This window comes from Triticum aestivum, chromosome 5D (genome assembly GCF_018294505.1).
Source record: "Triticum aestivum cultivar Chinese Spring chromosome 5D, IWGSC CS RefSeq v2.1, whole genome shotgun sequence".
In the NCBI taxonomy this organism is placed as follows: Eukaryota; Viridiplantae; Streptophyta; class Magnoliopsida; order Poales; family Poaceae; genus Triticum; species Triticum aestivum.
Genome location: NC_057808.1, coordinates 8,349,511 through 8,364,632, shown reverse-complemented (window position 1 = coordinate 8,364,632; position 15,122 = coordinate 8,349,511). Strand labels below are relative to the sequence as shown.

The 15,122-nt window shown below is 48.9% G+C and overlaps 1 protein-coding gene across 1 annotated transcript in view; it reads right to left on the bottom strand.

The window, feature by feature from the left end:
• The window catches only part of LOC123124088 (ankyrin repeat domain-containing protein 65-like), a 29,039-nt gene extending 18,880 nt beyond the window's left edge, over window positions 1-10,159 (bottom strand). The window contains exons 1-3 of the mRNA XM_044544790.1: window positions 10,120-10,159; window positions 9,462-9,635; window positions 9,236-9,373 (exon numbers count right to left, since the gene is read on the bottom strand). Of these exons, the coding sequence (XP_044400725.1) occupies window positions 9,236-9,373; window positions 9,462-9,635; window positions 10,120-10,159 (352 nt within the window). The remainder of the gene's footprint in view (window positions 1-9,235; window positions 9,374-9,461; window positions 9,636-10,119) is intronic.
• Between the last annotated feature and the right edge of the window lie 4,963 nt (window positions 10,160-15,122).

Sequence of the window (15,122 nt, the reverse complement as noted above, 5' to 3'; positions counted from 1 at the left end):
ATGGTCTTCGGTCCTGTTGATCTTCTTCTTCATGTTTTGGTAAAATGGGTGGATGACGCTGGCTGCAACATCAGCCAAGGAGTCGTACTGCTTCTTTCTGCCGGCATATGGAACTCTATAGTTTTTCTGAATGTCGATGTACTTTTCGGGATTGATCTCCAAACCAGACATCTTCAGCATCTCTTTGTCATTATGAATGCTGAAACCGGCAAAGGTGAACAACTTCTTCTCCTGGAGGAAGCTCTTGAGGCGCTTGGGCCTTCAAGGGGAGAGACATTTTGAAGATGAATGCATGAAGTACATGATGTTATTTCTCTTTTTGGATCATACAGTTGAAAATAACACTACAGCAAACTACTTCACTACATCAACTTCAGAAACAACTTTTAATACATCTAGTCCAGTGCATCCACACCGGTAGACACGACACTAATGCATCAATATCAGAAACTACACTAGTAGAACACAACAACACTAATACATCTAGTCCAGTGCATCAACTTCAGAAAATAACACTAATGCATCCACAGGCGGTAGACACAACACTAATGCATCAAGATCAGAAACTACACTAGTATATCAAGTTTGGTGATTAATCTGGTGCAAGATTTTAAGATACTAATCCAGTGCATCAGGGTAAAAATCTATGCCAGTGCATGTACTTGAGAAACCACACTAGTGCGTGCACTTCACAATCTACACTAGTAGATGTAGTTGAGAAACTAGGGTATATGAGTAGGATGGCTCACCATTTTGTGGCCGCAGCGATGTGGTAGACCAGGCAGAGTTCATCCACGCATAACTGCAGAACTGCTGCGTACTGCGGAGGTTCGTCATCCCTGGTATACTCCACATCAACGCCGACGAATCTAGGATACCTGCCGACGGCTTTCATGAAGAGCCTGGTGAGCATTTCGTCGGCAGTGTCTGGATTGCTGGTGCAGACGACCTCCAGCGTCTCTTTGCCGTGGAGTTCCACCTTGTCAAGTTTGGTGGTGTAGTCGCGCTTCTCACCGGGGACCTGAACGTCGTCTTCCTTGATGCTCTGCTCTTCCTTGATGCTCTGGTCGGACGTCTCGCCACAGTGACGCTTGGTAGACGGCTCCTCCGCCATTGCCCTTCTCCAGCGACGGCGGTTTTGAGACAGAGACGGTGGTTGCAGTTTGTGGAGTAGATGGACGTGGTTCGCATAATGAGGGAGGAATGGAGGAGAAGGTGCCTTTTTGAGTTCTGGGGGAGGCGGTTCGTCGCGTGAGGGAGGCGCTCGTCGTTATCGTGATCGTGGGGGTCGTGGGGCTCGTGCTGTTCGTGTTCCATTCTGTAACCACCCACGGGCCTGCAACGATAAAATGCTTAAAACACTTCTGACATGAAAAAAGAGAGCAAAAAACAGAGTACTATCGGTCTCACAAGTGCACGCGGTCGTGCACCTCTGCGGTCGTGCACCTCCTGCGGTTTGCCATCAATTGCTATCGGTCTCACAAGTGGGTCCCCTTGTCATCCACACAACCGCGCCACCACATGTACCACATTTTTCTTTCTCCCCGTCTCGACCACTCCACATCTTTCTTTCTCCCCTTCTCGACCAGCGCCGCCGCCGCCGCCATCTCCCGACGACCCCTCTCTTCGCTGCCGGTGCGCGGCCGCCGCCAACTCCGGCAAGTACGTGAGATCTCCCCTCTTCTTCCCTTCCCCAACCGCGTCTCCCTACGGAGGCGGATCTGAGCCGATTGGTTTGGACTGAAACTTAGTTTTTGGATTGGATCTTGATTTGGTTTCTATGGTTTGAACCTTTGGATTCAATCCAAAAGTTGAAAACGGTTTGGACTGGGTTGGATGACGAGCATGTATAGTTCGGTTTGGTCTAGATTCTAAATGAAAATATCTGGATTGGTTTGGTTTTGATGTGTGCCGTGGATTGGACTGGTTTTAGTTTGGATGCCGAACTATTCCCAGGTTTAGATGAGACGGGCATTGCCATTGTCATTGGCATTGCTTTATTACGTAGATGATAGTAAATAGATTGATTGGCCATTGCCAGTATAGGTTATCACTATGATTTATTATATGTATGATCTTTGTATTGTACTATGTACAATTCAACTTAGAGTTCAACATGTTCTGTGTAGAATGGAGGAAGCACCATGTGGACGCTGCAACTCACGGTGCCGGACCAGCCTTTCTACTGCCACGCTGTTCGGCATCTACTTCCAGCCTTCTTTTGTTGTTGCAGCGGTAACAATTTATATGAACCTTCTGACAGTACATTCTTTTTTTTTGCTATTTCCACTAATGTATTGTGTCTGTTATTTGTTTTTATCTTACACAGATCGTACCATGCAATGTGAGATTGGCATTCAATGAGCTCATCGGAGACACCGTGACCTTCGACGCTCTTGGGGGCCCATACACTATGCAGGTCGAGAAGGGGCGAAAGATAACCCAGATAGGAGGAGATGATTGGGATCGTTTCATCGCCCGCATGCGTCTTAGTGGGGGTGAATTGATCAGCTTCTCCTTCAGAAGAGATAGGCCCAGGATTTCTGTTATCTATCTAAATTTGATTCCGGATAGTGAGGATGAAGTTCATGAGGAGGAAGATGGTGCTGATTCAGATGATGACGATTCAGATGATGATGAGAACCCACTTGTTGAATACCTGTATGCCCAAGGACTCAGACTGGGCGACGAGGAAATCGGCAACCTCTGGGACATGCTTCCGCTACGTGAAGACTACCTAGGGAAGCCATTCGTGACCCGCCTCACAAGGACGAATGTTAAACGGCATATCATGGTATGTTACTTAGTGTGGTAATTACATGATATGCATGCTTAGTTAGTGTAGTAGTTCATATGATATGCATGTTGTAGTACTGTGATGAGAGGCCTAGTTTAGAATTCATTTAGTGAAGAATTTTATGACATGCATGTAGTGTAGTAATATGCGATGATATGCTTAGTGTACGCAGTAATCTAATGATATGCCTAATTACTGTAGTAATTTGATGCTTGGCGTATAGTGTAGTGATGTGATGATATATATGCTCAGTGTTGAATCCAATGATATATGTGTCTTGAAGTGTATGCTTTGTTGATAATTGCACGTGACATGATCATATATCATGTCAACTGTTTTCAGAAATTACCTAAGAGGTTACTTGATAGCTGTGGCATCGACCCGGACGAAGAAGGCATGGCTGCTGGACTACGCCTTACCAGAACGGGCTCCATCACCAGCTGTGCCTATGCAGTGGACACGGACGGTCGCACTGTCTTGAGCAGGGCAGGGTGGAAGAAGTTCCTTCGTGCCAAGAATCTTCGGGTAGGACAGGCCATCCTACTCAGTGTTGCGAACACCCGTCGCCATGACTTGAGGATGATGATCACCATCCACCTCATTTAGAACTGGGGTGGGCCATGTATCAATGTGAAATGAACTTATTATGTTAGCTCTTGTTTGCGAGTACTTGTCGTGTATTACCGTACCTATATCTACTCATATCTAGGTACTATTGCTTGTGATGGATTGCAACTATTATTAACTGGTAACTAATGCTCTACTAGCTATGATTATTCCACTGTGTTACATGGTAACTGTTATATATGTTTGCTGAAGCTTCCGAAGAATTTACATACATTTTCTGAAATTCGAGAACATTTTTTTAATTTTTGATTTTTTAGATTTGAACTTTTTTTAAAAATGGGTGAACACTTTTGAATTATATTTTTCATCAACTTCAAAAAATATTCGTATTATTAAGAAATTGCGAAAATTTTAAAATTCACGCTTTCTTAAGAAAAACATAAACATATTTTGAATTCAGGAACAATTTTTTAAACGATGAACTGTTCTTGAAATCAGGAAAATTTTCCAAATTCAGAAATATATTTTTGAAATTGTGAACATTTTTAAAATTTCCTAATATCTTTTACGAATTCATGAACATTTTTGAAAAATTCATACATTTTTCAAAATATTTTGAACATTTACTAAAAATTCATGAACATTTTTTTAACATATGAACACTTTCTGAAATCACGAACATTTTTTGAATCTGTGAGATTTATCATGTCCTGAACATTTTTTCAAGCCATGAAGAACTTTGGAATGCGAACATTTTTTCGCAATTTGCAACTTTGTAGAAATCCTGAATTACTTTCAAAAGGAAAAATAGAAAACAGAAAAAATAAAAAGGAAAAACGAAAGGGGCTTCCCGCCCCTCACATGGGCTGGCCTTAAGGGCGCACGAGGGACGGCGGGTGCACGCTTCCTTGGTTTCGGGCGTGTTGGTCGTCATATAGGATCGTATGCCCGGCCGTATACGTATTTGTTTGTATACGGCGGCCTTTCGTGCACGCGTGAAGCCGCCCGCGCGTGGGGCAGCACGTGTCACGGGTAGTTGCCAAAACTGTCCCATCATATAAATGTGGACGGCAACCACCTCCGGCCGCATCGCCCACCATTTCCCCCCGCCGCATCGTCTCCCTCTCTCCACTCCCCACTCCCCAAAACCCTCTCCTCTCCAACCTCCTCGTCTCCCTCACCGCATCCTCTCCATCGCCATGGCGGACGCAGGAGGCGAGCGCCCCGATTGGGGCGCAGATCTGGTGGAGCAGGCGCGGCAGGTCGCTGCGGGCACCTTTGTGAGGGGGCGTGCCGGCGTCCAGCGCGGTGCTCCCTCCGCTGGAGATCTGGAGAAGGCGGGGCCGGGCCGCAGCAGCGCGGTCCAGCCAGATGCGCCCGCTCTGGCGATCTCCGGCGAGGCGCAGAAGGTGGAGGCGGGCTCTGTCGAGGCGCAGAAGGTGGGGGCGGGCTGTGGCGAGGCGCACGAGGTGGAGAAGGTGGAGAAGGTGGAGGCCGGCTCCGGCGAGGAGGAGGCGGAGCAGAAGGTATCTGCTTATCACTTTTAGTTGGTAGTTTTTAGATTGTAGTGTTTGTGGCCAGAACTTTGTTTGGTTAGATTTGTGCATGGCCTTGTGATTTGGAAATTGTCTACCTGAGGTGATTAGATGGTGCATTAGTTTGGTTGTAAATATAGTGAAGGATGTGCTCATGTACTGGGTGTTGTCATGTTAATCCAAAAGAGCTTCTCAAGGGCTGGATTTTTTGTGCTGGATTGGGGCTTCTGAAGGAGAGGGGAAGCGTGGTCGAGGGGAAGGGGCAGTCTATGCTTATTTAGTTTGGGTTAGTTGTGGAATTTTGTTGTTGCTTCAGACATATTGACAGCATTGAACATCCTCTGCAATGCCGTTGCTTCAGAGATAAAAGCATCTTGGGGTTTTTTCAGATGCTTATTAGATTAGTAGTTGAATTTTTGCTTGTTAGATTTTAATTAGTATGAGGTTGAATACCTTATTTAAGGGGGAATTTAAGGTCAGATAGATGTCATATGATTATTAGATCTGTAGTTCAATGCTGCTGACATTTATGATTATTTGATTTGATCTGTGGTTCAATGATACTGGATGGAAACATATTTGATTTGGAATGCATTAATTTTGATGTGCCAATGAATTGATTTAGATGATACAAGATTCATCTATAGTATAATTTGTTGTTGTTTTGGTAAGTAATGAAATTTTAGATGTTTGTTGGAGATGTATGCATTTATAGTTGAAGTTGTACCTAATTAACTACTGCATTATGTTAATATGTGTAGGAGCTTTGCTGCATTATCCCAAAAACAGTAATCTGTGCATATTGAAATTTGTAGTTGGCTTCTGTAATTAGTATATACTATATGTAAAGTGTGAAGTAAACATTCCAAGGCAGGATCCTAGCAACAAAATATACTATATGTTTCCATTAAGTAGTGTGGGGGGGGAATTCCCTCAAAAGAAAAGTGTTGGGTAAATTCAGGGAATGTCAAGAATCCAGCTTGCATTTTCATTAGCATTTATGAAGGAAATCATTTGTCTTTTGATTGATTGCTTAGATTCTTTATTTATAAGGAAAGCATTTGGTCACTTGCAACATACCAATGTGGTTCACATTCACAATTTTGTTTGTAATGACATTCTGTTAACTGCAATTCAATTCATTGTAATTGATGTGCTTGTTTGACAATATAGCAGGAGGAGGAGGATCTTGTGGGCAACAAGAGGAAGTGGGAAAAGACTGGGTTCTACCCATATGACTCTGATGAAGATGAGCCGTACGAGGTAAGGCCTAGTTGAAATGTTATTTGTGCATTGAGTTAGTATTACGTGTTTATAGTTTTTTGAATGCATAATGTATTAATGTCAGTCATTAATGTGTGCAGTATGAATCTGGCGATGATGTGGACGAGGGGAACGTCGAGTCCTTTGAAGAGAAGGAGGTGCAGAAGATCAGGGCCTAAGGATCTGCCATGTACTACAACTGGAGGAAGGACAAGTACAGGTGCCCCTACTGCAGCAAGCCCAAGCCCAGGTCTGGGTTGCAGGAGCATCTGATGGAGCATTGTCGGGCTACATCCATCAGCAGTCATGACCACAAGATCAGTGCTCAGCATTCTGCCCTCCACAAGGTCCTGAAAAACCCTAACATGTAGTTGCCCTAGACCCTGGTTGTCGTATGATGGAGGAAGCCTCAGTTCTTTTGGTGAACTTTATGTGGTATTCTGTTGGTGGAAACTTTTAGTGCTAATGTATTATGAACTTTATCTAAGTGTAGTACTGTCATGTGTGGTCTAAACATATCTAATATGCTAGTGGTCTGAACTTCGAGGTGTCTGCATCAGCAAGTGTGCTGTGTGGATGCTGCTATCTATGGTAGTAATATATATTGCTATCTATATTTCTGTCCCTTAAATTTGCCATTATGGTTCCTTAGATGTATGATTTGCTTGAATTTAGCTGCTGCAATGATCAGACATGCCGCATCAGTGTTGCTTCACTGATCAGGCATGCTGCAAACACTTGGTGAAAACATGCATATTCATATCAGCAACATTGATATGGCATCGGAGTACTACCCAGTACTTCGTATTTGTCTGCCGTTAGATCGACATCAACGAACGGTTCTAAAAAAGCCCAACCACTCTAAAACATGAGTAAGCCAACATCCCTACAAAAATTATTTCACTGCTTATGTCTATTTTTTTGCTGAATCATTAGGAAGCCCTAAATATTTGGATGCAAGATCACCGACATGGCACTACTGAAATATTTCAGTGTCTACATCTCTGTACTGAAAGTGCATTACTGAAATATTTCAGTGGCTACGTGTGTGTGTACTGAAACAGCACCACTGAAATATTTCAGTTGCTACATGCGTGTACTGAAATAGCACCACTGAAATATTTCATTTCGTACGTGCGTGTACTGAAAGTGAACCACTGAAATATTTCAGTGGGTACGTGCATGTACTGAAAGTGCACCACCGAAATATTTCAGAGGCTACGTGCTTGTACTGAAACAGCACCACCAAAATATTTCAGTGGCTACGCGCGTGTACTGAAACTGCTACACCGAAATATTTCTGGGGTTGCGTGCGTGTACTGAAACTGCAGTACTGAAATATTCAGTGTCTACCCGTGTGTACTCAAATTGCATTGCACTACTGAAATTTTTCAGTGTGTACCCGTGTGTACTGCAATTGCACTACTCAAATATTTCAGTGTGAACCTGTCAGTACTGAAATATTTCAATGCCTACAACTATCTACTAAACTTGCAGTATTGAAATATTTCAGTGTCAACCCAGAGTCTATCACTCTAAACTGTGTACTGAACTTTTCTGGAGGCACTGCTTGCAGCCAAAATATTGCAAGTTCAATTTACACAGATTGCATCACGTAATTTGAACACAACTCTTGAGGTGACAGACAAAATTTCCTATCATGGATACAACTCCAGCACATCAAAACGTAGCAAGTAAACATAGCAATGCTATATGCCTAGACTCATTACAGCCTCGTCGATCAAACTAAGCTGCCATCCAGAGGCTACGGATTCAAGTACACAGGTAGCAAGAACATATTGCAGAGAATCAAATTAAGCAAGTGGCAAGTAATGATGAATGAAATTCAGCAATCTTACCCTAAACATAGCTACGGCCGCCGTTCAGACGAGGAGAGCGGCGAGGGAAGCGTGGAGAACGGCGGGGAAGCGATGTCGCGACCACTGTCCTCCTCCTCTTGCGCTTCGGAGTCATCTCCGACTCGGTTGGAGGCTCCACAATCTGCAACGGCACCTCGTGCACCGTGGGTTCCTGATCCAGTGGATGCTCTACCCTGGATCTGAACGCCCACCACCTACGCCTGGTCCACGGGCTAGACGAATCGGCCTGCTCCATCGCCCAGAGGAGGATCTCGACCTTGTGCATCGGTTGTGCGGGTGGGGGGGAAAGCTTTGCCCTCTCCCTCCTCGTCATTTGCTTCAAAGTGGCCATTGCCGTCCAGTTCATCTGCAATATGTTGTGAAACCAAGAACGGATCTCCGTCAACCTGGCCATCTTGACCTGGTCGCCGCCGGCGATCTCCACGAAGTCGGCGTTCTCGCCGCCGCCGATGTGCTCGATCTGCTGCTCCATCGAGGATCTTGCGTGGATGGAAGAGGGGGGTGGATGTGGAAGATGAGAAGAGCAAAGTTGCGGCCGCGAGAAGGAGGAGAAGGCTAGGAGATGGCCGCGGTTGCAATGGTGATGGAAGAGGGGAAGGAGCACGGCGGCGGCTTTGCATTGGACGAGAGGGGCGGCGGTTTTGCATTGGAGGAGAGGGGCGGCGGTTTTGCATTGGACGAGAGGGCCCCACCTTGTCATATATTTCCTAGGACTAAAATGCCCCTAGACTAATAGTACTTTCGAGTACTTTCATCCGCGTACTTTCGAGCACTACGTATGTATGCGCCGTTAGATCGAGACAAACGAACGGCTCCAAAAAATGCCAACTACTGTAAAACTTGTATAAATATAATGCCTAACAAGATTTGTAGCAATACATGACACATGGATATTTTACATATCATCGAGCAGGGAATTCAAATTAATGTGACGACTATCTTTAAACTTACAATGATTGACCCCTGTTCAGACGCTGACGGGCGTTAGAAGCAAATAAGATGAGGTTTGTTTTAATTTATGGCAACAGGAAAATTGCTTATAGGTTAGCTGAGCTCTTGGCAAAACAAGGCCGAGCAGAAAACAATTCTCATAGAGAAAAACGTCCAGCACAAAACAAGGGAGCAGGGGAGTAGTCAAGACTATGAGCATACAGTAAAGGAAATTTAAAACCAAATTAAGATCCACTTGATACCAAGAGCTGCAGCTGAATGAAGAAGAGTAGACATGGTTCCATCTTTATGGCGCTGATGCAGATCAGCTCCACGATCAAGAAGGTACCTGACGGCAGGGAGGTGGCCTTCGGTGAGGGCATGCTCCACAGGTGTATAGCCTAGCATTATGATCAAGGTGAAGTTGATGATCGAGCCATAAATAAAAACTGTATATACATTAAGACCGGAAACGGGCGAACGAATTACCCCGGGCATCAGGCTTGTCGATCTCCACCATATTGACCTCCTCGATGAGATACTGGTAGACCGGCAGCCTGCCGAGGCCACAGGCGGCGTGCAGCGCGTTTACGCCGTGGAAGGTCGTGTTGGCCACTGTCGCGGGGATCCCATGCCCGTGCACGTCCAGCTCCTTTGCAATCTCTTCATTCCACACAGCAAAAAGAGGAGCACTGTTAGTTAGGAACATGAATCATAGTCAGTCATGTCAAGATTGCACAAGTCCGGCTCAAATCAAGAAGAAATCGGCACTGATCCTTAAGAAAGGGGTTCAGAAATCCCCAAGTTGGCTGCAACGAGAGAATCTCAAGCATCACATCCAACGTAAATCACAAGCAAAATTGACTTCTCCGAATTACCCCGCAAAAAAAAAGACATCTCCGAATTGAACCCGAGGAACCAATTAAGGCCCAGCATCGCATTAATTCCAACCTAAATCACAAGCGAAACCCTAATCCCCAAGGAACCCGAGGAACGAATTAATATTAAGCCCCAGTATCTACCGATCGGAGGCGAGGCGCACACGGTAGCAAACAAAACCCTAAGGCCGCCGCCAGATCTAGCGAGCAGATGGACGCCGGAGAGAGGAGAGGGGGGGGGGGGGGGGGGGGGTCAGTGCGGCCCTTACTCTTGATCTCGAGGACGTCGCCGTCGTGGGCGGCTTCCATGAGCCTGGCCTCCGGCGGCCACCGGGCGCGGTCTGCACACATCAAGCGAATCGAGCGTTCAGACGGCCGGCGGAGGGAGAGGGGAGGGCTAGGTAGATCAACCGTCGACCGATTAGGGCGCCGTGGCGGTCACCTTTGCCGAGGAGGAATTCGTAGCAGCGAGGCAGCGACCGCGTCCTCGTCACTGGCGGTGGTGGTGGGTGGCGGAGCAAGCCGATGAAGGAAGGAAGGTTCTGGAGTGGGTGGGGGAAGAAAAAATGGCGGGAAGGGAGTGGGTGGGCCCGCAGGCGGGAGATCCTATAGGAGGTGGACACGTGCCCTACGGTGGATGAGACCATGGGGTGACACTCCTGCCATTCTTTGCTTCTCCATTCCTAGTTTCGAAATTTGTATTTGAACTTTTTTTTTCGTTGTGCATTTGAACTTGCTTTATTGACCTCCTCCGACAGTGACGAAGGTGGCGTTGGCCACAACCGTTGGTGTGGTATAGAAATGCTCGGTGGGTGACATTCGCCACCTTCGGTCTTCCGCTCAAGGCTTCGAGGGAGACCCAAGGGCCCAGGAGCAGGAGACCAATGGTGGGCGACTTGTGTGGCAATAACAACAACAGTGGCTTTGCAAAAACCGGAGTTGCCTTGGTTGTGTGGTGATGCCCAACTATGGTGGCTTGGGTCACATGATATCGGTGCCGCTCTTTGGCGGTTTGCTTATTCACGGCGCAGGCATGATAGTCGATGACAATGGCGTCTAGTGGCACACGTTAAGTTTCTGCTTGGGGGTGCTTTTGCCCTCATGGCTATCGCAGTCAATTATGTGAGTTTTCCTCAATCAAATTAACCATGCGGCTCTCTTGTTCTTGTACTGCAATGGTTTCACCAAGCCAGATGAGGTAGAAATCAGTCAGGGGACTCCTGACCTAGTTGATGGAGGCTGTGTCACACCGGCAGTGTCAACACCACCGTGTGACTGATAAGTAGGGCCCAAGTGTGGGTCTGCGTGTGTGAGTAGCCAGCTGGCCGAGGCTGGGGCGTGTACTAAAGCCTCGCGAGGTGTGTGTGGGTTCAGAGTTGTAAGAACTGAATTCTGAAATCTCACCTAACCTTTCCCCTTGCTCATCCCCTTCTCCAAGTTTCCCTCATCCCATTCTCCAAATCCCCCTCCAGCCTACTCTGGTCGCCTGTAATCTAGATCGGGGCGTTACAACTGGTAATCAGAGCCTCTATTCCTGGCCAAAAAATTTCTCCGCTGCTTCCTGATTCAGATCGACAACATCCACCACCACGGGTGTGACTTACTCCGGCGAGCTCACACGAAATCCCCGGCGGGGTTCGATCTAGCAGGCGTGCGCGACGGCCCCATCCAAGCCATCAGTCCAGACCCGGCAGCTACTGGCGGCCATGGACGACAACACTACCAGCCTTGTCGGATTAATGGGCCACGGGTAGCCTAACCCGAGTCCCTGAGCCTTTCAAGACATTGGGCTGGCTGCGCCCCTCGAACGTCCAGAATAAAGCGCCACCTTCTAGTGGCCGGCTGGCTCAAGCGGCCGGCCACCAGAAGACGGCACCAAGACGGGTCAACTCCTAGCAGGCGGCCTCCAGAGAGGCCGGCTCCTATCCAGGGCACGGCGCGGCCACAGTGCCCCGTATCGGCGGAGATCTCCGCACGACGCGACACTGTTGCCACTCCACCCTTGACGTCATTCCTGTCAGGCGGAGCCCTGCTCCCACGACGGCCTGCCGGTACGGCCTGCAGGCGGCGGGCCATACCAGGCAGCGAGAGCCCGGAAGGCGGCGGAAGCCTGACCAGTCGGACCCGAGGGAGGCCGGCCTCTAGCAGGCGGCCCACTCCTCCCTCGGGGTCCATGCACCATTAACCAGATGAGACACGGTGTGGCTACAGTGATCTCCCACCAGGCGGCGGGACTGTAGCCACGCTTCCCTGACCAAGTATGCGTCATTAGCATTACGGCTACAGTAGCAAGCAGCCGGCAAGACCCGCGAGCGGCGGGAGCGGCCTATCGGCCCCGTACCAGACCAGTCGGCGGGGCCCACTAGGCGGCAGGCCCCAGTAGCCGACGGAGAAGCCGGAGGCCAGAGACGCTGACAGCCGGGTCCTACACCCGGCCAGATTACCATTGTACCCCTGGGGGGTAGGCCTATATAAACCCCCCAGGGCACCCATGTAAAGGGTTCCCAACCCGTTAGACCTAGACTCATACATAGAGAAAGGAGAGAGCTAGCCTGCTTTCTTCTACCTCTAGCATACAGCTCGAGGAGCACCATTATACCCACTAGTGCCTTAGTGATCATGCGGAGACCCCGCAGAGCAGGACTAGGGGTGTTATCTCCTAGGAGAGCCCCGAACCTGGGTAAAGTACGCCGGCGTTCGTGTCTACGCCTCATCCCGCTTCCGGGCACCGGCGACGTTCTACTTGCTCCCACCATGATAAGCCATCCTTTGGCATATGTCGCACCGAACCCCCGACATTTGGCGCCAACCGTTGGGCGAGGTGCACCGTCGTCCGGAGACCTGTTCTGGACGGGAACCTTGTTCCTTCCTGGCGAGCGCAGCCAGCCCGGCACGCCAAATGGCGTCTGCGCCGATGCGCTGCACGGCGCGGAGGTCGTTTGCGCGGCGAGCTGCCTCGCCAATCTTGTTGGCGAGATCCGCCTCTCCGACGAGCCCATATCCGACGCGGGCATAGATGTCCCCGAGAGCCGCCTCGTCAGCCTCCTCGACCAGCTCCATGTTGTCAGCGAGCCTGCTGTGGACTTGGAGTTGGTTGGTTCTACTGACCAGATGCTGGTCGATTCCGACACGGCGTCGCTCGACGCATTCCCCACCAACCTGGTGGTCTACAACGAACCGCTTCCTCGTGCGGACAGTGGCGGAAGCACCGTCACGAAGGTGCTTGTCTTCAGCCATGGCGAGCACTCTGGCGAAGGTGGCCAGGATCCGCTGCAGACGGCATTGCGAGACCTGGCCGCACCCCTACCCGAGGACGCTGACGGCGAGGCATTGGAGGCGCATCGCAAGGCGCTCTACGACAACGCCCAGAAGCTGGCCTCGATGAGGCGCCTTTCTGAGGCCCATCAGCGCGAGGTCGATCGCGCCATTGGTGGCACGCCGGATGCTGGCGAGCCCAGTCGCGTAGGTTCCGTTCGGCAAAGCGGGGCCGCTATCGCCAGTATGCTGGGGCCGATCGCCCGACTTACGCCACGCCTCAGGAGAACATACGAGCCGCCCAGGCGGCGACAGAAGAGTTGGTGCATTTGGAGGGCGATGAGCGTCGCTGCATGATGGCCCGCGTGCAACAGCTCCTTGACGCGGCCGCCACACAACAAGAGGCCGGCCGCCGAGTGGCGGAGCCCGGACTGCAAGCTGACAATCAGCCCCCCCCCCCCCCCCCGCCGAGAGCATGGCGCGACCTCCCGGACACCGACTGGCGGCACCCGCGGACGGCGAGACAAGGAGCCAGCTGCAAGCCGCTGAAGGAAATATGCCCTAGAGGCAATAATAAAGTATTAAATATTTTCTTATATCATGATAAATGTTTATTATTCATGCTAGAATTGTATTAACCGGAAACATAATACATGTGTGAATACATAGACAAACAGTGTGTCACTAGTATGCCTCTACTTGACTAGCTCGTTAATCAAAGATGGTTATGTTTCCTAGCCATAGACATAAGTTGTCATTTGATTAACGAGATCACCTCATTAGGAGAATGACGTGATTGACCTGACCCATTCCGTTAGCTTAGCACTCGATAGTTTAGCATGTTGCTATTGCTTTCTTCATGACTTATACATGTTCCTATGACTATGAGATTATGCAACTCCCGTTTACCGGAGGAACACTTTGTGTGCTACCAAACGTCACAACGTAAATGGGTGATTATAAAGGTGCTCTACAGGTGTCTCCAAAGGTACTTGTTGGGTTGGCGTATTTCGAGATTAGGATTTGTCACTCCAATTGTCGGAGAGGTATCTTTGGGCCCACTCGGTAATGCACATCACTATAAGCCTTGCAAGCATTGTGACTAATGAGTTAGTTGCGGGATGATGTATTACGAAACGAGTAAAGAGACTTGCCGGTAACGAGATTGAACTAGGTATCAAGATACCGACGATCGAATCTCGGGCAAGTAACATACCGATGACAAAGGGAACAATGTATGTTGTTATGCGGTCTGACTGATAAAGATCTTCGTAGAATATGTGGGAGCCAATATGGGCATCCAGGTCCCGCTATTGGTTATTGACCGGAGACGTGTCTCGGTCATGTTTACATAGTTCTCGAACCCGTAGGGTCCGCACGCTTAAAGTTACGATGACAGTTTTATTATGAGTTTATGTATGTTGATGTACCGAAGGAGTTCGGAGTCCCGGATGAGATCGGGGACATGACGAGGTGTCTCGAAATGGTCGAGACGTAAAGATCGATATATTGGACGACTATATTCGGACTTCGGAAAGGTTCCGAGTGATTCGGGTATTTTTCGGAGTACCGGAGAGTTACGCGAATACGTATTGGGCCTTATTGGGCCATACAGGAAAGAAGGAAAAGGGCCTCAAGGGTGGCCGCACCCCTCCCCTTGGTCTGGTCCGAATTGGACTAGGGAAGGGGGGCGCCCCCTTCCTTCCTTCTCTTTTTCCCTTCCTCTTTTCCTATTCCATATGGGAGGTGGAATCCTACTAGGACTAGGGAGTCCTAGTAGGACTCCACACTTGGTGCGCCCCCTCCTAGGGCCGGCCTCCTCCTCCCTTGCTCCTTTATATACGGGGGCAGGGGGCACCCCATGGACACACTTTGATATACGATATTTTAGCCGTGTGCGGTGCCCCCCTCCACCAGATTACACCTCGATAATACCGTCGCGGAGCTTAGGCGAAGCCCTGCGTCGGTGGAACATCATCATCATCACCACACCGTCGTGCTGACGAAACTCTCCCTC